General features: G+C 34.5%; 1 protein-coding gene across 1 annotated transcript in view; it reads left to right on the top strand.

The window, feature by feature from the left end:
• The window catches only part of CEP57 (centrosomal protein 57), a 40,080-nt gene extending 16,049 nt beyond the window's left edge, over positions 1 to 24,031 (top strand). Inside the window, exons 3-11 of the mRNA XM_014835389.3 lie at positions 5,904 to 6,083; positions 6,432 to 6,553; positions 9,615 to 9,731; positions 10,368 to 10,445; positions 13,381 to 13,488; positions 14,022 to 14,099; positions 20,082 to 20,323; positions 20,927 to 21,071; positions 22,795 to 24,031. Of these exons, the coding sequence (XP_014690875.3) occupies positions 5,904 to 6,083; positions 6,432 to 6,553; positions 9,615 to 9,731; positions 10,368 to 10,445; positions 13,381 to 13,488; positions 14,022 to 14,099; positions 20,082 to 20,323; positions 20,927 to 21,071; positions 22,795 to 23,028 (1,304 nt within the window). The 3' untranslated portion in view covers positions 23,029 to 24,031. The remainder of the gene's footprint in view (positions 1 to 5,903; positions 6,084 to 6,431; positions 6,554 to 9,614; positions 9,732 to 10,367; positions 10,446 to 13,380; positions 13,489 to 14,021; positions 14,100 to 20,081; positions 20,324 to 20,926; positions 21,072 to 22,794) is intronic.

Raw genomic sequence — 24,031 nt, 5'->3', positions numbered from 1 at the left:
ATACTTCGTGTAGTATAATATGAAAAAGCAAAAAGGAAACGAAATACAATGAGAAAAGTAGGATGACATTTATCAGGTATGATGACAAATGTAATCGTGTTAACTCAAAAGAGAAATCAATAAATGCTTTTTAAGCCAGACCTAAAACAGAATGACAGGTTAAAAGTAAAAGGTTGGCAAAGACATTAGGAACGTAGTGTATAAAGGATGGATGGCAATGTTTCTATCAGACACAATAGTATCAGAAACAAATATCAATTTCATATAATAATAGCAACAAATAATACATAGCTTAAAAGCTAGAAAGGGAAATACCCAGTGCCAGAAATAAAATTAATTTAAAGCCAAAGCACTAAGGAGGGGACTAAAGCCAGAAGCCTCAGGGGCACTATTAGGAGTCTTGGTATTAGATATAAGCCTTAGGTATTGGGGTACAGTAGGGGAGAAGCTGGGATTTTAAATCTAGGTACCGACTGGAGAACAAAGTTTTGGCCTATGTGAGGTAGCTTCTGGAATAATGCTTCCTTTGGAAAACTGAATGATGACACTAATTGAAGAAAGGGAACTGGAACAACTCAGACCCCTGGCCTGGGCAAGAGGCTGTTAATAGAAAATTCACCTCTGATCAACCTAGGGCCTGTTCTGTGTGCTCACTGAGGTGTGTATACCAAGTCTTAAATGAGAGAGCTCTATAGTGTTACTCAGTGGAAACTCTTACTGCTGTGAATTGCGTTTAAAGAGTGATATGTGAGAACTGCATTTTTTCTTTTACTAGAAGGGTTCACTTATATAAAGGATGGCCACATCCTGTCAGCTAATAACAGATCATAGAGCTATAAAAATAGGAAGTAGAACTGGTACAGAACTAGACTTTAGCATAACAGAAAGTTTGGAGATGCAGGTATATATAAGAATCCACTATAAGGATGAAATTCTGGAAATGTCTCTCTTGGCGTGGAGAAATACTCATATGGTCATGCGTCTCTTAACGATGGAGATACATTCTGAGAAATACGTTCTTAGGCAATTTTGTTGTCATGTGAACATCAGAGTATACTGAAGCGGAACAAAATTTGCCACCCTAAAATGTGTCTCTTTAACATGAGGATCATTTGGGGCTGATTATTTTTAAGAAACAAAAAACTCAGAAGTTTTCCTTGTTACCTTCCCCTTTAACTGCCTAAAAGAATTCAGGTAAATAAACCTGTCTCAGGAAGTGAGCTGTCATCTTAGCATAACAGGAACTAGTATAACGTGGTCCTACTGTGGACCTACTCCTCCTCTAGGGAGGAACCTAGAAAAGCCTGTTTGTTGGACTCCCCTCTGTGTTCTTCTGTTTCTGTGTGGCCAAACACTTGTTTTCCAAATGTTTGCTCCTTTTCACCTGTCAATTCCCTTCTTTCCCTTTCAAGTCCCTTACTCTCCCCACCCCCAACATCTTCTTTTCTCTTTAGCTGAGGATGGTATTTAAGGTGTGACTTTGAACATTTTGGCAAGTTACTCGTTTTCCTGGGTACTATATGCTGTATGGTACTAATCTTGTGGAACCACCATTGTATATGTAGTCCGTCATTGACCAAAATGTTGCTATGTGGTACATGATTGTATATGAATAAGTGTGATATGAAATAGTAAAGGTAATCCTATTAACATATAAAAGTATACAAAAATCCAAAAGGATTTCAACAAAATGTTTATAATTATTGTAGCAAGATGGTAGGATTATGAGTGTCATGTTTTTCCTTTTCATTCCTGTTTTTTCTAAATTCTGCTTAATTTGCATTTATTCAGTGATTTTTTGCAGAGGAAAACAGTGAAACATTACATATTTAAACTTATGGATTACAGTACTTGGAAGGAAATTAATGTAATATAATCTTAAATACTTTTATTATTCAGCAAGAAAAAAATGAAAATACTTAAGCATTAATTCACGTTTGTTAAACAACCAGTAGGACTGAGGAAAATGGGAGAAAGTAATGTTTGGCTTCTGTTTTGAATACAAATGCTAAATATTCTAAGAAACTTATTAGAAAGATTTTAACAAAATACTAAGATTTTAAGGAAAGAACATGAATCTGTTATTCAAAAAATTAGAAATAAGGAGAATACAGTAGATGATCATAGAGACTTTTCAGTTCTCTATTAATAAATTTGGGTCTCCTAATAAATTTTTTTAAACATAGAAAAGGTGGGGGAAATGACTGGAAAAGAGATTTTTTTTTAAGTTGTCAAGGCTGCAGTAAGGCTCTAGTCCCAAATACTTTTAGGGAATCCGTTTTGAGAAATGATTAAATAAATAATCTCCAAGGTATACAAGCCATTCTAGAATACACAAAAGGAAAGTGTATATCCCACCCTGAGTCTTTTTGTTAATCCCTGTGATACAGAGTTGCTGACATGTAGAACAAAAATGGAGTGTTCCAGCCAATTGCAATAATAACTGCTAATGTAAAAATAAAATACTAGCAAAATCATACACTATCACCTATGATAATGAATGCAAGAAATGTTTGCTGTTACAAAGTTTTATTTTAATAAATACTCTTCAGTGGTTTAAAGAGATTAAAAAAACACTCAAGTGATATTAAAAGGCATTTATTAATTTTCTCTTCCTATTACTTTTATTACCTGTCATTTCAGTTGATTTTTTTTAGGTTTCTAGATGTGTTTCATGTATGAAGTCTTTCTATTTTAGTCTTGTTGCATACTAACAAGAATAAGCTGGCTGAAAACAGACACATAGATCAATGGAAAAGAGTAAAGAACCCAGAAATAAACCCACACTTATAGGGTCAGTTAACTTAGAACAAAGGAGCCAAGAATATACAATGAGGAAAGGACAGTCTCTTTAGTAAATTGTGTTGGGAAAACTGGACAGCTGCTTGCAAAAGAATGAAACTGGACCGCTATCTTATACCATACACAAAAATTAACTCAAAATGGATTAAAGACTTGAATGTAAAACCTGAAACCATAAAACTCTTAAAAGAAAACTTAGGCAGTGAAGCTTCTTGACACCAGTCTTGGTAATGATTTTCTAGATTTGACATCAAAAGCAAAAGCAACAAGAGCAAAGATCAACAACTGGAACTGCATCAAACTAAAAAGCTTCTGCAGAGAGAAGGAAATCATCAACAAAATGAAAAGGCAGCCTTCTGAATGGGAGAAAATATTTGCAATTCATATATCTGATAAAGGGTTGTTATCCAAAATATGTAAAGAACTCATAGCTCAATAACAAAAAGTAAACAATCTGATTGAAAAATGGGCAGAAGATCTGAATAGACATTTTTCCAAAGAAAACATCAGATGGCCAACAGATGTATGAAAAATGCTCAACATCACTAATCATTATGGAAATGCAAATCAAAACCACAATGAGATATCACCTCACACCTATTAGAATGGCAGTTATGAAAAAGACAAGAAATAACAAGTATTGTTGAGGACGTGGAGAAAAGAGAACCATTGTGTACTGTTGGTGGGAATGTAAATTGGTCCAGCCACAAGAAAAATGGAATGGAGGTTCCTCAAAAAGTTAAAAATAGAACTACCATGTGATCCATCAATTCCATATCTGACTATTTATTCAAAGGAAATGAAAATACTAAGTTGAAAAGATACATACCCCCTCCTCGTGTTCATTGCAGCATTTACGGTAGCCAAGATATGGAAACAACCTAAGTATCCATTGATGGATAAATGGAAAAAGAAATCGTGGTGTATATATGACACAATGGAATATTATTCAGCTATAAAAAAAAGAGTGAAATCTTGCCATTTGTGACAACATGGATGGACCTTAAGGGCATAATGCTGAGTGAAATAATTCAGACAGAGAAAGACAGATACCATATAATCTCACTTATATATGGTTTCTAAGAAAAAGAAGCTCATAGATACAGAGAATAGGAGGTGGGGGTGGGGGATGGGCACCATGAGTAAAGGGAGTCAAAAAGGTACAAACTTCCAGTTATAAAATAAATAAGTTATGGGGATCTAATGTGTAGCATGGCAACTATAGTTAGTAATAGTGTGTTCATGTTTTAAACTTGTTAAGAGAATAAATCTTAAAAGTTCTCATCACAAGAAAAAAATATTCTGTAACTGTATGGTGATGGATGTTAGCTAGACTTATTATGGTGATCATTTCACAATATATGCAAATATCAAGTCGTGTTGTACACCTGAGGGTAATATAATGTTGTATGTCAATTATACCTGAATTAAAAAAGAAAAACAAAGCTGATTATGTTATAAAATGTATCAATTCCTATTTTAGGTCTGTCACATCCTAGGCGTTGAAAAATCGGTGAGTGAATGAATTGCGTTAATAAAGGAAAAGTGCACCTTGTTTTGAGTGAGAGGCTTGACTTAAAAGCAGTTCCTCCTACCTATTGTATGGTTTACATGAAGTTTCATTTAAATCATTGTTTAGACAAAATGGTTCTGAATACTGAGTAAGAATAATTTTGAAATGTTTTAAAGATTTATATAATATGGGGAACTGGCAGTATTGATAATTTTAATAATTAAAATACTGGCATAATATTAATGAAACCAGAATAAAAGTAAGTCCTGAAGCTGTCTTAGGTATATATGTGTAAGTAATAATTATATCTGTATATATATATATATATAGGTGCATGTGTGAATTTGGTATATGATAAAGTTGCCGTTTAAAGTTCTTCCTTCGATACATAATTACCTTTTATTTGACTTAAACAATTAAATGTAAAAATGTATGAAACTGTATGTATAATAAAGAAAAATACAAAGTTTATCTAATCTTGAGGTTACAGAATAATGTTCTCCATATATAAACAAAGAGCTTGGTGGGAAAAATTGTTAGATATAACTAAATGAAAAGTCAGAACATCTGTACATCAAATTAACAACATCAAGACTGAAATTAAAGACAAGTAGAGTGGAAGGAGGAAACTTTTTCTTAGAGAAAAATGGGCAAAGAAATTCATAAAAGATAGAAAAATTCATCAATTATATATATAAAAATACTTTAATAGAAATGCAAAATAAAATAACCAGAAGTAGCATGTGTTTCTTGAATTGAATGGTGGAGATACTGTGATTAATATTGGTCTGTGTTGGCAAAGCCGTATACTTCTGATGAAAGTGTAAATTGATGTAACTCTTTTTGGAGGTACTTTACTCTGGTTCAAGAGCCTTTAAAATATGAATATTCTTTGACCTAGTAACTTAATTTTTCAGTTTTTAATTATTGATCATAAGGAAATCTTTTAAGACTACCTCATTGCATGAGGGAATGCTCATAGTTTCATAATGCTAACGTGAAAAACAAAAATTAATTTTGATCTCAATTTATTTTACACATATAGAAAATGATTGAAAGCAATAACCAAAAATGAGAATCAATATCTCTTGGTAGGTTGTAGGATTATCAGTTGTTGTTCTCTTCGTTGTATTTTCCTGTGCTTTCTACAGGGAATATGTCTTACTTTTATAATCAGAAATTTGGGGGGACAGTTTAAAGAGTGCTAGTGCTTTTTGTGCTTGACTATTTTTAACTCTACAATTGGATTCTACATATGATTCTATTAATAAAACAGAAAAAGATTGATAGTTAATAATGTACTTTGGGTCAGCTATATAAATTTTGTATAATTAGCTAAATATTTTTACCATGGTAATTTGTTCTTTACTTGAGAACCTAGCATATTTCAGAGACTCAAAAGATGTCTTTAAATAGATTTTTTTAAAAAACAATTAATGACATAATAATTGGCATTTTATTGTTCCCGAAGCGTGATCCTCCACTGGACCCACCCATCTATTTAAATTTTATTTAGATGAGTTTATTTTTCAGTGAACTTTCTCCATATTTATTGTTATCTTACTTTATCCATGTTTGTGTTCGGCAGCCATATTTTCTGCTCTGAAGAATCTTCAAGATAAAATTCGACGCTTAGAACTTGAAAGGATTCAAGCAGAAGAAAGTGTGAAAACCTTGTCAAGAGAAACAATTGAGTATAAGAAAGTATTGGATGAACAGATACAAGAAAGGGAGAATTCAAAGAATGAGGAATCAAAGCACAATCGAGGTTTGTCTAATTATGGAAGAAACAAAACACTGTCAAACTAAATATTGTAAAATTACTGTAAAAGAAATTCCATGTTAATGTTTTCTAGTGGTCACTGTCTTCAGGCACTACAAAATTGCATATATTTGGTGCATTTTGAGGAGCAAGTACTGATGTCGTGTTCTATTTACTGACTGAATTCGAGGCAGATTGTACTAGCAAATAGAAAGAGAATGACTTAGGTCAGCTGTTATAGGGCTACTGGAAAGTATTTATTGTCTTCACAGTAGATTCAATTCCTGTTAAACAGCTTGTTAAAACTGTTCTATGAGTGATCTAATTTCTGCTTTTCTTATGTATTCTTTTTAGAATTGACATCTCAGTTGTTAGCTGCAGAAAATAAATGTAATATTTTAGAAAAGCAATTGGAATACATGCGTACTATGATAAAGCATGCAGAAATGGAAAGGACGTCTGTCTTAGAGAAACAGGTATAGTACCTCACAGATTCATTCTCGAGAACAGTTAGTTATGGGGAAAATTAAACTGATAAAAAGACCTTTTTGCTTAGTGAGGACTAATGGTGCTGTTATAATAATCATTTCTCCTTTTATCTTAAAGTAACCACTGGTAATAGTACCAGCAGTTCACTTTGAATAACTACCAGGGTAAGCTTTGAGAAAAATGTGATTTTTGTTTTCAGCATAGCTTTCAAGAGAGGTTTCCTTTTTGGGTAACCGTCACACACATACTGCCCCGTCCTCTGCACACAGCTTTGGTAGCTTCTGCTTTTGAACGTATAACAGTGTAGGACTGAAATTACTCAGCGTCATTTATGGTGTCTGAAAGTTTGATTGGCCTTCTTGTTATTGCTGTATTTGGTAGTTTTACTTAAATTGGAAAAATACTATACAGTTAATTGTGTGGTCTTTTTCCAAGTCCTGTTAACTTCTTTGAGTCTACATTATAAAAAATAGAAATAATCATATGTACCACTCTACCTCTTGAATTTGTTTAAAGGCTCAAGTGAGGTAGCAGATTCACAGTTCTTTATACATTGAACAACTCTTTAGAATTGCATAACAAAAATATTTTACTGTGTCACACTAGAGGTATTTTTACTGAAGTAACTGCCCTGTTTGTGAGAGGACATCTGCAACATCAGTCTCAAATAGATTTTTTAAAACATACCTCTTTTTCCTGTTATGAATCTGGAATTTGAATTCACCATGAGGACCACAATTTCAGGGCATCGTGACTTTATTATGCAAAATTTGGAGGTCTGTATGCTTAACGTTTTGTTAGATGCTCAGCAGTGTGAAAGGGAAATTATGTACTTTCTGTATTCAGTCTGCTTTTGGTCAAACTTGGAGATATTAGACTTAAAAGAAATATTTGAATAAATGCATGACAATACTTGAGAAAATATTTCAGTAATTAATTCCCATGTGTCCCTTTACTATGCTATTGAGTTTATTTCAGTGGCCATATCTTTTTGTTTCTAATTGAGTCTTCTTCAGTCCACCTACTTTTTTTATTTGAATGTGCTATTACTTTGGTTTTTATTCCTTCCCTTTATCTCTTTGAACACTATAAACAATTCTCAATTTCTTTTAAATTATCTGATGTTTTCAGAGTATCAGTCTTCTCATTTGTTACGTCTGCTGATTCTCCTTTATGGTTGGGTTTTTTTTCCCTTATGAGAACTATATATATTTTATGGTGAACACATACTCTTTAGAGTTGTTTGCCCTGGGAATTCCATACTTCCTAAGTTGTGTGTGTAGCCTTATGAGGCAGTTGTGGATTTGCCTTTCCTGAGGCTTGATGGGTTTCACTGTTTCTGATCCAGATTTATGTTAATAGGTTAAGATTCTTGCATCATGCAGATGGTATATAGCCTGAGATTTTATGTCATCTTCCCAGTATATCTTATTCACCAAGCCTCCAAAACTGCCTCTTGTGATATTTGGCTTCAGTGTCCCTTCACTTGCTTTTGAGTTCCTTTATCTTTTTTGCATCTACAGATTTCCCTTTCTTGCTTTGAAACTTGCTATGTAATAATTTATTATTATTGCTGTATTGTCTAACACTGTTATGTGATAGATGGGGTGGGGAAGGGGGGTGATCAGTTCAATTTGCCACATGATTGGAAATGGCAAACATTATATACAGTAATAAAGTAATTCTCTTCATTGGGATATCCCACTTCTCAGGTTAGAAAGCATCTGTAAGACAATAGTAAGATGTCTTGACTAATATATCTATTAGACATATATACTAAATGTCTTTGAATTACAGCCCTGTTTCATTGGGAAATTTTAAATAGCCTGTTTAATAAGAATAGTTTCAGTAACTGGAAATAAAATATGATTTGTACCAATTTTTAACTTACTGTATTCTTTAAGAGCAATAACTGTCCACTACAGTGAATAGGAGGGAGTTAGTAGTTCACGCAAATTTCTGAGAAAATTGTTTTCTATTACTTTTTCCTATTCAAATTTCTATTAGTATGATATCTGTTACCAGCCCTGATGGTCTAGTGGTTAAGATTCAGCGCTCTCACTGAGGTGGCCTGGGGTCATTTCCCAGTCAGGGAACCACACCAGTATGTGTCAGTTGTCATACTGTTATGGCTGTGTGTTGCTCTGATGCTGAAAGCTATGCCACTGGTATTTCAAATACCACCAGGGTCACCCGTGGTGGATAGGTTTCAGTGGAACTTCCAGACTAAGACAGACTAGAAAGAAGGAACTGGCTGCCCACTTCTGAAAAAATTGACCATGAAAACACGATGAATAGCAAGGGAGCATTATCTGATACAGCACTGGAAGGTGAGAGGATGGTGCAAAAAGACTGGGCAGGGTTCCACTCTGCTGTACACAGAGTCGTTAGGGTTTGGGATCAACTCAGTGGCACTAACAACAATGATACCTATTGCTAAAGACTTGTGTATAAAGATATACTGTTTACAAGTTCAAGTACTTACTGTTTTGGTTTTTTACCAGTAGACCACATTTTAGCATATTTCCACTTCTTATTCTGGTTTAATGGTTTCCCATGTGACTATCATTACTTACAGCTAATAGGAGGCAGTCTTTTTAAATCCTTGACCCTAACGCTAAAAAAGTAATAATAATGGATGTTCTGCGTAGAATTCAGAGGAAGTGTAAATGATGGATACTAAAAGCATAATTATTACCTTAATTAAGAGATTAACTGGTTAAGAGAATAAGACCAATTGAAAGTATTTGTGTGTATGTGTGTGTGTAGCCTATATATCTAGTAAATCCCTGTAATCCCGGAGTATAATGATAGTTGCACTATATAGAACCACATGTTACAATAGTATATAGTAAGAATAGGATTCTGTGTGTATTGATTGATGTTCCTGTGGTTTCATCTTAATATTGTTTTCCTAGACTACCTCTGCAGTATCTAAGTAGTTTTGTGAAAGGTCAGATAAATAGCGTACAGTGTATTCATAAATTACACTCAGTTGTTTTTGGTTTTTTGTCAAATTGTTATGGTGTATTTAATATTGTTTCCCAGGTTTCCCTAGAAAGAGAACGACAACATGATCAAACACACGTTCAGAGCCAACTTGAGAAATTGGATCTACTTGAACAGGAGTATAACAAACTGACCACGATGCAGGCCCTTGCAGAAGTCAGTGAATGTCTCTTTTACTGATCAATACATAATACTGTTTTGCTTGTAAAATGATTTTATAATGTTGGATATTTATAGGAAGAAAAGTGATCTTATAGCAAAGAAATATATAGGAATTTTTAAAAGGAAGAAATGTAAATTTGGAGAGGATGTTCAGTTTACAATCTTGATGGACATGAGGAAGAAGTTCTTTTTGGAAATATTGAAGGAGCGTATGGTTTTGAGTATTCCTAAGGCTTGTATCACTTGGTTAACTTAAGTTGTTCTCTGTACTAAATTTAGTTTTAATTGATTCACTTGGGAAGTGTTTAATACCGCTGAGACTTAAGTTCCAGATTCAGCTTCCATGCGGCATGTATATGCCTTCATACAGAACTGTGTTCTTTGGCCATAGATTTTACCTATAATTCTGTTCAACTACCTTAAAGCTACCTCACAAATGACTGATACTGATTCACAAAGGAGAATGTCATGGATACTGACAAGCCCAGAGCCATTACTAGAGTAAACTAAGAGGCTTATATTTACTATGTTAAAATTTTACAACACGTTCCTATGTTGCTATATTAAAATTTTACAAGTGGACCCTAAGACTTTTTTCACTGTTACCACTTTTAATATTCTTTTCACTAGAAAAAAATGCAAGAGTTGGAAGCAAAACTCCGTGAAGAAGAACAGGAAAGGAAACGTATGCAAGCTAAGGCAGCCGAGGTAAGTTGAATGTGAGCAGGTAGACTCTTCATATTTCATATTACTCTTTATTTTTTTTGGTGAGAAATATTTGTCCTGAGCTAACATCTGTGCCAATCTTCCTCTGTTTTGTATGTGAGCAGCCACTACAGCATGGCCACCGACAAGTGGTGTAAGTCCACGCCCGGGAACCAAACCTGGGCCACCTAGTTGGAGTGCGCTGAACTTAACCACTAAACCACAGGGCTGTCCCCTCATATTACTCTTTATATATGAATAGATGATTAAATGTGAGCTTCTTAGACTACTTATATTTTGGAAGGTCCAATATATAAATTCTTAGATGTACCTTAATATGGAAAATTATAAACATGTATTTTTATAGGCAGAGAGTAAAAGCTGAGTACTTTAGAGTTTTTCAATTTGTGGGGTTTTAATCAGCGTATAAAAAAAATCAGTAAACTAAAAAATTGACTATACAAAATAAGCTAATGCATAATCATGTAAAGATTCTCACAGGGTTACTGTCAGAGATGTTTGAAAGCTATCATTCAATATCCTCCTTATAGGTGCTTCCTTATCCTTGGTGGCCTCAAGCTACCAGGACTGAAGTTGAGGTAGTGTAGTGGGCTGCCCCAATAGCTGATACTAATTCACAGAAGCTCTATTCACTTCTATCCTAGTCTTGGATTTTATTCCTTGCACTGGCCACCAGGTAGAATAGATGAGGCACTCTGAATTCATACAAACATTGAGTTTATGTGTACCAACCAGAACTGCATTTGTGGAAGATGTAGCTACACATGTACCCAATAAGTCTTACATATAGGCTCAGTAAAATACTTCTGTTTAGAACTGAAGACTCTCCCTTTATGAGCTTATTTATTCAAATACCTCCCATATGTTGCCCTCCCCCTTCCAAAGTCTTTAAGTTTTATAACATTTGCATGTATCATTTTTCATTATAATATTAACATAAGCAGGTCCTGATTCCAAAATAATTAGGCGTGGAGGCACTGCAGTTCAGGCTGTGGCCAGATGCCCACAGTATCACATCATACGGGTGCTCGCAAGACTATAAAATTCTAGTATCCCATCTTTGTTATCTTGTCTGTTTCTTCCACTGCTTCCCGGAATTCAGTGACTTAACATTTCTCTTTTAAACCTGATATATTTTCTTTCTCAAATATTTACCTTATTATTAATTTGTATATTTTTTTCCTCAGTGTACTTTCTGAGTTATATAGTTATATGGCTTTATTTTTGACCACCAACAAATTTTGAAATTACTTGGCTTCTCATTCCACTTTAGGGTAGGCCACTTAACCATGTCTCCATTCACTCACTGGTAACATGCAAACTATGGGTTGTGCTTTATACACATTGTAGAAGTGAGTTCTATTATACATGAAATACAAAATTAAACAAGTTCATTATTTTATGAATTTAAAAAATTATTTTTTATTGTTTTTGCTTTTTTATTTAGCAGGTAAAAAATAGGACCCAAATCAATTATTACTGATAATATAGTATCAGGAAAGGTTTTGGGTTCTGATACTGAAGACTATTTTAGTGGAAGAACGATGGCTATGGATGATATGTGGTTCCAAGTCTAGCTAGCCCTAATTTGTGTAGCCTTGGGCAAGATGTTTAACCAGTTAGAGCTTGGATTTACCAGTGATAAAGTGGTCTTCATTTCATATCTTCTTAGTGTTGGAGGGATCAAACAAGGGAAGGATAATGAAAGTACTTTAAAATGTTAAAACTCTGCTACACAAATATATCACAAGTACTGGGAAGAACTAAATAAGCTGTAAGTTAAAATATTCAAGAAATTGTTCTTCTGTATACTGTTGATACTCATTGGCTTTATAAGTCTTCCAGATTAGTAATTTCCTGTTCACTGAATTATATCTGTTCAGTTTAGTGTGGATAAAGCATTGATAGATGTGTGGGAGTGTAAATGTTCCTGAGGGTAGAGACCCCTATATTCCTTTGTCCCTGAAGAGATTCTGTCCCCAAAGAATGCGGTCATTGTGGGAAGTATTGGTAATGATCTCCATTTTTCTTTTAACTAATCCATTGGTTCTGAGTGTTTATTCAGCTCCATCATAATTTACTGGGGAACTTTAAAATACTTTTAAAATACAAATTTCCCCAACCTGTAAGTTTCAAAATCATGAGGTGTGGAGAGGAGCCTGACAATCTGAGTTTTTCTCTTAAACTCCAGACAATTTTGATACATAGGCAGGTTTGAAAGCTACTCTTCTAGACAAATACACATAAACGTGTGTGTGTGTGTGTGTGTGTGTGTGTTTTAAGCAAAGTTGTAAGTTGGTTTAGGGAAAACAGTAGTCCTTTTTTGAAATCCTTAGTAATTGCTTGTGGAATTTCTGCCATGTGGATAGGAAATTATTTTTAAGTTAATGGATTTACTAAGCTTCTAGAGAAAAGGGCTTAATAACATTTGCTCACATACCTTCCAGTTCTTTTGGAAATAAATTTCCAAATCCTTTTTCTCAACATCATAAGTGTATGAGTTTATAAAAGAGAAAGAAATGTATTTTGCTCTCCAGCTGCTTTGTGTCTGGCACTGTTGTAGATGGCCACATGTGAAAAGAAGGAAATATTGAAGCATCAGTTTGGAGTTAGATATAATGCATTTAACTCATTAGATGTAATTTATGGAGGAACTACAAATAATGGAGCTCTTTCGGGTTCCAGGCTAAAGAAAGGAGAAATTATAACACGGCACTTCAAGATAAAACAAGAGACTGGTTTTGATCTAAAATATTTGACAAGTGTTGACAGATTAGTTGAAGACAGTTACACAGCTGTGATGTGTTTTTCAGTCAGCTACTACTGCAGACTTTTACAGGCCTTTACGTGGCACATCTCACATTTGAATCATAGCTTTTATTTCTACAGCATAACTTTAGACTCATATTTTTCCCAGTTGCAGACTGGTCTAGAAGCAAATAGACTTATCTTTGAAGATAAGGCAACTCCATGTGCTCCCAGTGCAAGAAGAATTAAAAAAAAGAAGTCAAAACCACCAGAAAAGGTATGAAAGCAAAACCAGTAAGCCAAAGTGCTGATTATTACTTGGTGTAATTTATGCAAAAACACTTGTAAACCCTGTGGTACTGACCTTGGAGGAGTGAATCTCTTGCTCTCAGTTTCTTTATTGGGAAGATGGGGAAAAGTAATATTTACTTCTAACTTTTTACCCTGACAGTGAGATAATATATATGAAAGCATTTTAGAACTACAAAACACTGCACAAATATTAGTTGTTGTTATTCAGTATTACATTAATCACCTTTTGCTCTTAAAATGTTTTTATGTGTATACACACACACAAACTATTTCTCTACTTAGGCTGTAATTGCTGTCTTGTCAGGTACCAGTTTTTCTTCCTAGCCTTTCCTAGGCTAGAATGCATGTTGACAAGTATTATTAGGAGCTCAAGACCCTAATGCTAATATAGATAAGGCAAGGAGTAGCCCAGCAGTAAGCTGGAGTTTGAGGTTCCTGATGTATGGTCAGCTTTTATTGTCATGTGAGTAAAACTGTTTTTCTTTCCTTTGCATTCAGAAAGGTTCTAGGAACTATTTTGCTGCACAACCACATTATAGATTATGCTTGGGTGATATGCCATTTGTAGCTGGAAAGGTGAGTAGGTCAAGCTCTGGATTTTTTTGTACATCTTAGATCTTTGAATTAAATTTACATGTTTGCCTGTATGCCTATAAATGGTGGAAACGTTTTTCTGCTCCCTTAACCAGTGTGGATCATAGTGGTATGAGAATTAAATGGAAGAAGGGTTCATGGGATTGGGGGAGCAGGGAGGAGACCAGGGGATGCTTTAAAGCAGATATAAAGTAGATGTGGAAGGGAAGTTATGGACAAAAGCAGAGACTCTCATTTGGAGAAGGTATGGTTGCAGATAGGGGGCAAGGAAATAGGAAATAGTATATTTGTAGTATTAGATTTTTCAGTATCAACCTTGTTGATTTATATTTAGATATAGATAAGATATTTAAATAAACAGAAATCACATCCTATTTGTCCGTAGATCCATAATACTTACAGGACTCGTTATCCAAGCAGCAGTGATACATAGACTTGAATCTCATCTTCCTTTAGTGCTTAAATGGAGAGATGATAATTCTCTCAAGTACCAGCAAGTACTGAGTGATTTCTAATAAATGCTTAACACTGTGTTAGTTTATACCACTTTTTCATTAACTGTTTTTGTTGCTGGTTGTTTCATGTATAGATGCCTTAAATATCCAACTGGATTGTGAGTTCGAGAGGCTTATTTGTTTATTTATTTATTTTAACCCCATAGTAAATCCTCAGTGATCCTAGCTTTTCCACTTGCCCTTTGTAAATGTATGAAGCACAAATCACTTTTTAAAAAAAGTATTGCCATTGGCTCTTTGCTGTCCTTAAACCTAAATTTAATGTCGTGTTGGATTGCAGACCGTCTTTTGACCTGTGTTACTTCCTTTATCTCTTACTCCTACCAAGCTTTTTTGGCTTCACCATAGAATCTTTGAATTGGGTTGGAAACAGAGATTCTCAGGGGATGACCAACTGCATCAGAATCACTGACTCTGCATTTAGAAAAGCAGATTACAAAGCCCCACCAGAATCCTGTTAAATCAGAATTTTCTGGGTATGGATTCTAGAAAGTATTTTTAACTGTTCCCTAGTACCAGTCTAATGTTTAGTTAGATTCGGGACCCACTTAGTACAGTTCCCTGTCCAGTGTGTTCATTATATAAACTCCACAATAATGGTGTGTACTCTGTTCAAATACATCTATTGATGAGACCTCATTATACCTCAAACAGCCCATTACGTTTCTAGACAGCTTTATTTGAAAATTCTTAAGTGAATTGAAATCTGTTACTGTATAAATTCTACTCATTGGTATTTTTCTGCTCTCAGGGATCCACGTAGAACAAATGAACCCTTGATTATTGGAAAATTTTAAAACTTCTGAAGATAGCTTTATCTTTATTCTCATCTCCTTACTCTATTCTAGGTTATAGATAAATACTTGCCTTTGTTCTTCAGCTATTAATCATAGGATGTGCTTTATGAGTTTCTTTAACATCTCATCACTCTCTTCCTTCCTGAATTGAATACAGCCCTCCAAGTGTGCTATGACTAGCAGAAAATAAGAGTCTTTGTCATGTTCTAGATAGTCTGTTAACTCAGCCTAGCGTCACATTAATGTTACAGGAGAAGCTACATCATCCCTTTCAATCATTAATTCTAGAGTCAACTGAAGTAACAGGTCTTTTCTGGAGTCTTTGCAGCAGCCTCCGTGGGTCCTTTACTTGTGGAGTTGATTTTTTTAACAGAATTTTTAATCACATGAAATTCTATAGGAGTAGATTCACCCTGGCCCATGTTAGTTTAGTATCTAGTTTAGTCTTCCATTATAGTCATGTTATCCCTAAATTAACTGCCTATTAATCCCCAAATTAGTTGCCTGTCTTTGGTAATTCTTACTAAAGTCATTAATACAAAGGTTGAACAGGACAGGTTCAAAGACAGGGCTTTTCAACCTGAGCTCTCCTTTTGAAGTTATTTGTACTCTTTGTGAAATATTATTCAAACATCTAAGAACGTGCTGTCACCTAGCTGAGGGTTTCGCAAACTATATATTGTGAAGGGCCAGTTTTTATTTTTAATTATACATTGTCGTAGATAAAATATTTTTAAAATATAATAAAAATGAATTACTAGAAAAATGAAATTTAAAAGACATACAAGTTCCAGTTTTTTTATTATTAGATTCAACAGACATAAAACTATATTAATAAATATAATCGGAAAAATAACAAGAAAAAGAATTTCAGAAAACTGTATGCTTATTGAAAGTATGTTTATAGGTAATTAGTACAGTGAATACATATTACAAGTTATGAGCAAAATAGTGATTCCCCATATTCAACACATTTTTACACTTAAATATGTATATTTGCATTTAAGGTTGTTAATGAGACAAATTAATTTGTGTCTTGGTAACCAAGGTTGTATTGATGACAGCATACTTGGAAAGGAGAGTGTATATCTGAACTGTTTGATTATGGTTGAATTTAAATTGTCTTCATAAAAACATGTTAAGATTAACTTTTTTATTTTGAAATGATTATAGATTCATAGGAATTACAAAAATAGTACAGAAAGGCCCCATGTACTCTTCCGCCAGTTTACCCCAGTAGTCACATATTACGTAACTATAGTACTGTAGCAAAACAAGGAGATTCACATTGGTACATTCCACAGACCGTATTCAGATTTCTCTAGTTTTACATGTACTCCTGTGTGTCTGTATGCATGCATGCATGTGCTTGCACATTTGTATAGGTCAGTGCAATTATATCACATGTATATTTGTGTAACCACCAACACACTATATATATAATTTTGCCATTTCAAGACTGTTACATAAATGGAATCATTGCTGTATGTGACCTTTTTGAGATTGGATTTTTCAGTCAGCATAATTCCCTTGATATCCATCAAATTGTTGTGTGTATCCATAGTTCTTTCCTTTCTATTGCTGAGTAGCACTACATGGTGTGAATGTACAGCAGTTTATTTAACCATTCACCCATTGAGGGACCTTTAGATTGTTTCCACTTTTTGGCATTTATAGATAAAACCAGTATGAACATTCGTGTACAGGTTCTTGTGTGGACATAAATTTGCTTTTCTCTGGGATAAATGTCCGGAAGTGTGGATTGCTGGGTTGTATGGTAAATGTAGGTTTAGTTTTTTAAAGAAACTGCCCAACTATTTTCAAGTGCCTGTACTGTTTTACATTCCCCATAGCAGTGTATGAGAGATGCAGTTTTTCCACATCCTCACCAGCATTTAATATTGTTTCTTTTTATTTTAACTATTCTGATGGGTATATTGTGATATCTCACTGTGGTTTTAATTTATATTACCCTAATGACTAATCCTATTTGAACTTCTTTTCATGTGTTTATTTGCCATCCATATATCCTCTACTGAAATGTCTATTTATATTTCTTGCCCTTTTTTTAATGGGATTTTTTTTGTTTTACTGTTGGGTTTTGCAAGTGTATATATTTTAGATACAAGTCATGTATCAGATAAGTGGCTTGCAAATATGTTTGTCCACTCTGTAGCTTCTCTTTTCATCCTCTTAACAAACTCCTTCACAGAGCAGAAGCTTTTCATTTTGAGGAAATCCAGTTATTGATTTATTTGCTTTTATGGATCATGCTTATGGTATCGTGTCTAAGAACTCTGCCTAGACCTACGTCCTGTAGATTTTCACTTATGTTTTCATCCATGTTTTATAGTTGTATACTTTATATTTAAATCTATGGTCCACTTGAAATAATTTTTGGATACAACATGAAGCTTATTAGGTCAAAGTGCATTTTTGGTTCTGTTCCATTGATACATGTGCTGACCTCTTTGCAAATACCACACCGCCTTTATTCCTGTAGCTTTATATGGTGAGTCTTAACGTCAGGGAGAGTGATTTCGCCTACTTTTTATTCTTCCTTTCCAAACTTGTTTTAGCTCTTCTTGTTCCTTTTTCATATGAATTTTAGAATAAATTTGTCTCTGTAGAAAAAAGAAAGTCTTGCTGGAATTTTGATAGGAATTGTATTAAACCTATAGATCAATTTGGAGAGAATTGATATCCTTGTTATGTTGCATCTTCCTGCTCATGAGTATGGTGTAGCTCTTATTTATTTAGATCCTTCATCAGTGTTTTGTGGTTTTCAGCATATTGGTCCCATACCTGTTTTATTAGACTTATACCCAAATATTTTTTTCAACAATTAAGTTGTATTTAGTTTTGTTGTTTTTTTTTTTCTTTTTGGGGAAGATTAGCCCTGAACTAACTGCCGCCAATCCTCCTCTTTTCACTGAGGAAGACTGGCCCTGAGCTAACATACATGCACATCTTCCTCTCCTTTATATGTGGGCCGCCTACCACAGCATGGCATGCCAAGCAGTGCCGTGTCTGCACCCGGGATCTGAACTGGTGAACCCCGGGCCACCGAGAAGCAGAACGTGCGAACTTAACTGCTGTGCCACCAGGCCGACCCCTATATTTAGTTTTAATTTCGGTTTCTACATGATATTGCTGGTATATTTGGTTTTTGTATGTTGATCTTGATCCTGTGACCTTGCTGAATTCACTTATTAGTCCTAGGAATTATTTTTTTGATTAAGATTTTCTATGTAGAGAGTCATGTCATCTGTAAATAGGGACAGTTTTATTTCTTCCTTTTTAATTTGTATGCCTTTCATTTCCTTTCTTGCCTTACTGCACTGGCTAGGATTTCCAGTATTATGTTAAGTAAGAGTGGTAAGAGTGGACATCCTTGCTTTTTTTCTGCTCTTAAGGGGAAAGCATTCAGTCTTTCACCAATGAGTATGAAATTAGCTATAGGTTTTTTGTCAAAACTCTTCATCAGCTTGAAGAAATTTCACTCTTCCTACTTTCCTGAGAGTTTATACCCTGAATGAATATTGGATTTTTTTCAAGTGCTTTTCTTCATCAAGTGATATGGTTATGTGATTTTTCTTTTCTACCCTGTTGATATGCTGGATTACATTGATTGGTTTTCAAATATTGAACAAGCCTTTATTCCTGGAATAAACCCCACTTGGATGTAATGTATACTTCTTTGTATATATTGCTGGATTCAGTTTGCTACCTAAGAATAGAAACTAGGATAAAAAGAGCATCTGTTTAGGTTAGCCCAGTGGTTTCCAAACCTGGCTGATCAGAATCAACTGGCAGACTTAACAGTACACATTTCCAAGCCCTGACCCCACACTGATTGAGTTTGGAGTGCTGCCTAGGAATCTGCATTTTAAACAAGCTGTCTAGATGTTGCTTATGGAGCCAAGTTAGCCCAGCCATCTGTTTGTAAATTGAAATAGCTCGTTGAGATTAATGTTTAGTTCAAAACAAAAATAAAGATTTGAGAAAGCTACTAGATTTTTCCTGTTGTTTATGTGACAGAAATGAACTTCGTGCTTTCTGCTATTTGGGTAGAGAAATGAATACAATAACAGTCCCTGTCACCTGGAAGTACATACACTATTTAATAAGTGAAATAGATATGCAAACACAATTACAATATATTGCGATAAATGCTCTGGTAGAGAAAAATGCTATAGGTGATCTGAGAATGGACCAATTAATTACCTGAAGGGTTTAAGGAAGTCTTTAAAAATTATATATTTGAACTGGGTTTTAAAGAATGGTATAAAAGTTGCCATACAAAAGAAATGCCATGTACAAATAGGTTTTATTCAAATAGTGGAGAAAAATAAGGAGATATGGTGGGGCATGCAGCCAGGGAGTATAAATTGCAGCTCAGTGATGTAGGGCCTTATGTTAGCTAATAGAGATGGGTGCATAAACCAAGTGAATGACAACAGGGTGGAGAGTAAGAGGTGGATTGGAGATACTTCAGAGGTTAAATCCATAGGACTTAGTAATTGACTTACTCTAGGCTATAAGATTTATATCATGGGCTTTTGGGGGGAGTCTTTTTCCCATGTTAGGGAGTAAAAAGAAAACAGATTTAGAGAATATGGCTTCAATTACTTCTCTTCGTTTTTCTTTAGTCCACCAGTCCCAGCCATGCCGTGGTAGCCAATGTTCAGCATGTCTTGCATCTGATGAAGCAACACAGTAAGGCCTTGTGCAATGATCGAGTAGTCAACAGCGTTCCTTTGGCAAAGCAAGTATCTCCACGAAGTAGTAAAAGTAAGAAGTTGTCGGTAACGCCTCCCTCCTCTAGCAGCATTAATGAAGAGTTGTCAGAAGTCTTACAGACTTTACAAGATGAATTTGGGCAAATGAGCTTGTGAGTTTTAATTTTTGTTTTTTTAATTACAACTAGTTCTAAAACCTCATTTTAACTTCTTGGTGATTTTATTAATCCTGTCTTTCATTCGCTCAACAAGTATTTGTTGAGCACAATCCTTGCACCAATCACTGAGCAAGTTCCTAGAACTTTAACAAATACAGCTGCTCTGGGTGAAATCTCTCACTTTGGTAATAGTGTTCAGTGTTTTAAAGACCAAGGTTTACATTTTAAGTTTTATTTCCCTGTTTGGGAGCTTGATGTACATTGAATTTAGGTAAACTTACCTCATAGTTAGGGTGTGAGTGAAGAACAGCATCCTTCTCTAGACTTTCCTTCTACATGTGTAAAATACTCTTGTGGGGCAGGTAGACATATAAATAATTAGCTCTTTGAAATTAAGAACTCTTTTGCATTTGTTTCCAGTGCCTTTTTTGAACTTTTAAACTATCACTGATAATTTGGAAATTTGTTGCTCTGTTTAATAAGTTGAGTCATTTTTTAATGCACAGAGCAGCAGTCCCATGGTGAGTGAGATGTAGTGTACCTAACCGTGAAACATAGGAAACTTAACCAGGCCCTGCTTTTACTTTGTATATATAGTGATCACCAGCAGCTTGCAAAACTTATCCAAGAATCACCAACTGCTGAACTGAAAGACAACTTAGAGTGCGAACTGGAGGCGTTAGTGGGAAGGATGGAGGCAAAAGCCAATCAAATAACTAAAGTTCGAAAATATCAAGCCCAGGTAACTCAAGTTTCCTTTACTTGGTTCTAATTATTAAAAAACAGGAACAAAACCCTTTTCTTCAAATACATTAATTAATGACAATGTAAATGTATCATAGATATGGAGCTACAGGAAGTATCTCTTTACTCTAGACAGTTACTAATTGAGTTCCTTGATTATGAAGAATTGGAGTTAAGTGGGCTAGGAAAAAAGACACTGTCTTGTAGTCTCTTGGATTTTGTCATCTAAGATACATCTGTCAGATACTGAATATATTTAATATTCTTATCTTCATATGAACAAACTTTAACTTCCGTGATGAATTTAAATGGTTCTGAGTTTACCCAGGTCTTTTTAAAAGCACCCAGAAATTCTTAGTTTGTAAAAGAATGTCAGATACAAATATGTGAAAAAAATTTGTTTTATTTGTATTACTAATTATATTAAATTAATAAAACAACCATTTATTTAATATCTACTAAGTACAGTGGGAAGTCACACTCCAGGGTTTTCATCTGGAGAGAAATAATGTGATTCATATATTTAAGAGATTACCGTGACTGCTGACAGGGGCGTGTGACGGGGCAGAGAGGCTGAGAGACCAGCCAGGCCATTTACGCTTATCTCTATCAGAGGTCATCATGATTGTAGCTGAGAAGTAGACGGATTTGTGACATGTTTTGGAAGTAGAAATATCAGGGCTGCTTGCTGCTGGCTATCACTTGGATGGGGGGATAGTGGTGCCACTGATGAAATGGAGAGGACTGGGAGCAGAACAGATTTGGCTGACATTTGTTAATTGGTTGCTAGTAATAGGTACTTGGTGCTTTGAGTATGTCATCTTCTTTAATTTTCATGGAAGGCTTATGAATTGGGTATATTTTATAGATGAGGAAACTCGGACTAAGTTTCCTGGGAGGTAAGCATATCCTCAAGTGAAATTAAGAAACTTGTCCAAAGACATATAGCTTAATGGTAAATGGCAGAGCTGAGTGCAAACTTGGGTCTTTTCAATTCCAAAACTGGGCTTTTAACCACTTTTTCTAAAGTTCACGTTTAAAAAAAGAAGAAATACAAGCAAGTGATTCCTGTGGGAGTAATGGTCTAATTTGTTTCTTGTACATTATACTAACTTTATTCTAATGGAACATTAATGTGCCAGCAGCAATTTATTTTAGCCAGCAGCTAAAAAATAAAGTTCCCCTATTTTAAATTACATTATTCTAATAGTGAATAATATCTATTCTAATAGATATTATTCTAATAATGAATAAAATTAAAAAAATTAAAAATCTTTTTCATAGTATTTATACGTTATCACTCTCTCTCTTCATCCCTCTGGAACCTCCTGCTTTGCCTGCTTGGACTAGTTTCTAGAGTGCCTTTCTCCTCCATCTATTAAAATCCTCCTTTCTTTCATTTTCTGTGTCAGATGTTTTGCCTCCTTCATGAGACCTTCCCCCAAACCTCATTTCTTCTCACTCACCCTATTCTGCACTTTGGCAACACTGCCTTATTCTGATACAGCACCACACTTGATGTGTTTCCTCTTGTATCCTTGTTTGTATGGTGCTATATATTTTAATCACTAGTACAGTAGGTTTATGAAGACTTTAAAAAAAGTAAACCCAGAATATATCATTTACATTTTAGTTAGTAGGAGAGTTAAAAGTACTGGTTGTCAGAAGAGAGTGTTTTCATTAAATTCTCCTTTCTTCCCTGCCTTGGTTATTTGGTATAGCTGGAGAAACAGAAGATAGAAAAGCAGAAGAGAGAATTAAGAACCACCAAAAAGACTCTTCATGAAGAAGGAAACAGTAGCAGCCGTTCTTCAGGATTCACAGGGACCACAAATAAGAAGGACTGTGCCAAACCAAGACCTGGAGAAAAAAGCAGGAAAAATCTTCAGTTACTGAAGGACATGCAAACCATACAGAGTTCATTACAAAGCAGTAATTTGTGTTGGGATTACTAACTGATACCAAGTCATAAATTTTATTCAGATAATCTGTACCTCATCAATCAGATGTTAACAATTTACTTTCCAGGTCTCATATTCGCTTATGTTGGAATTAATTAATAGCAGGTGTTACGGAGCCCAGGCTTCATTACACAAGCTCCTTGTGTTATGCATCACGACTAAACGTTCAGACACCTAAATGGAAACCAGGGGAATTTTAAAGGCTAAGGAGCCACACGTGCTCTGTTTCTTTGAGATGAATTTGCTGTATTGAAGTATTGCACTTTGTAAACAAATTACCAATTTTTTTACTTGTGGGTGTGTTTTTTTAAAAATAGTTCTTTATATATCTAAGTAAAATTAGGTTTAAATTATCAAAATATGAGGCTTTCCCGTAGGCAGTGTTTGCTTAAAAAGTCTCATTTTTAAATCTTCCCCTTGCATGAATCGCCCTTTTCTCCTTTCCAGTACAGCCATTAAATATACTTTGTTTCAACTATTAATGGAGGTTTTCTATATTTAAATATTTATACACATATTTAAGAGGATTGTTTTGTTTTGCTTTTTGACATTTCAAACATTGATCAGTATTAAATACACTTATATTGATCTTTAATTCACTGCTAAAAATTTTTTTAAAATCTAAGCATTCATTTTAAATCAATTAACTGTAAAAATTATAAATGTATTTTTAAAAGTATAAATAAATTGTTAATGAAGTAAATGAGGTTTGGAATGGAGAGAGAAGGGGAGGTGTTACAAAGCATATACATTTGCTGTTTTTAAGTAATACCTGTTTGTAATCATGCTATTCAGTTCAAGGCATTGTGGTTTTTAATCTTAGAACTTAGAAGAACTTAGACTAATAACTTTTATTGGTGTACAGTATGAGTGCAATATTAACTATACACATGCCATTGTCATTATGTTAACGGAAATCATAATTTTGAAGATCAAGACGTGTTAACTTTTTAAAAAATTTGTCACTGAAGTCAATAAAGCAGCTTTTTGAAGGAAA

This window comes from Equus asinus, chromosome 20, assembly GCF_041296235.1.
Source record: "Equus asinus isolate D_3611 breed Donkey chromosome 20, EquAss-T2T_v2, whole genome shotgun sequence".
Taxonomy (NCBI): domain Eukaryota; kingdom Metazoa; phylum Chordata; class Mammalia; order Perissodactyla; family Equidae; genus Equus; species Equus asinus.
This window is presented reverse-complemented; position numbering and strand designations above follow the sequence as displayed.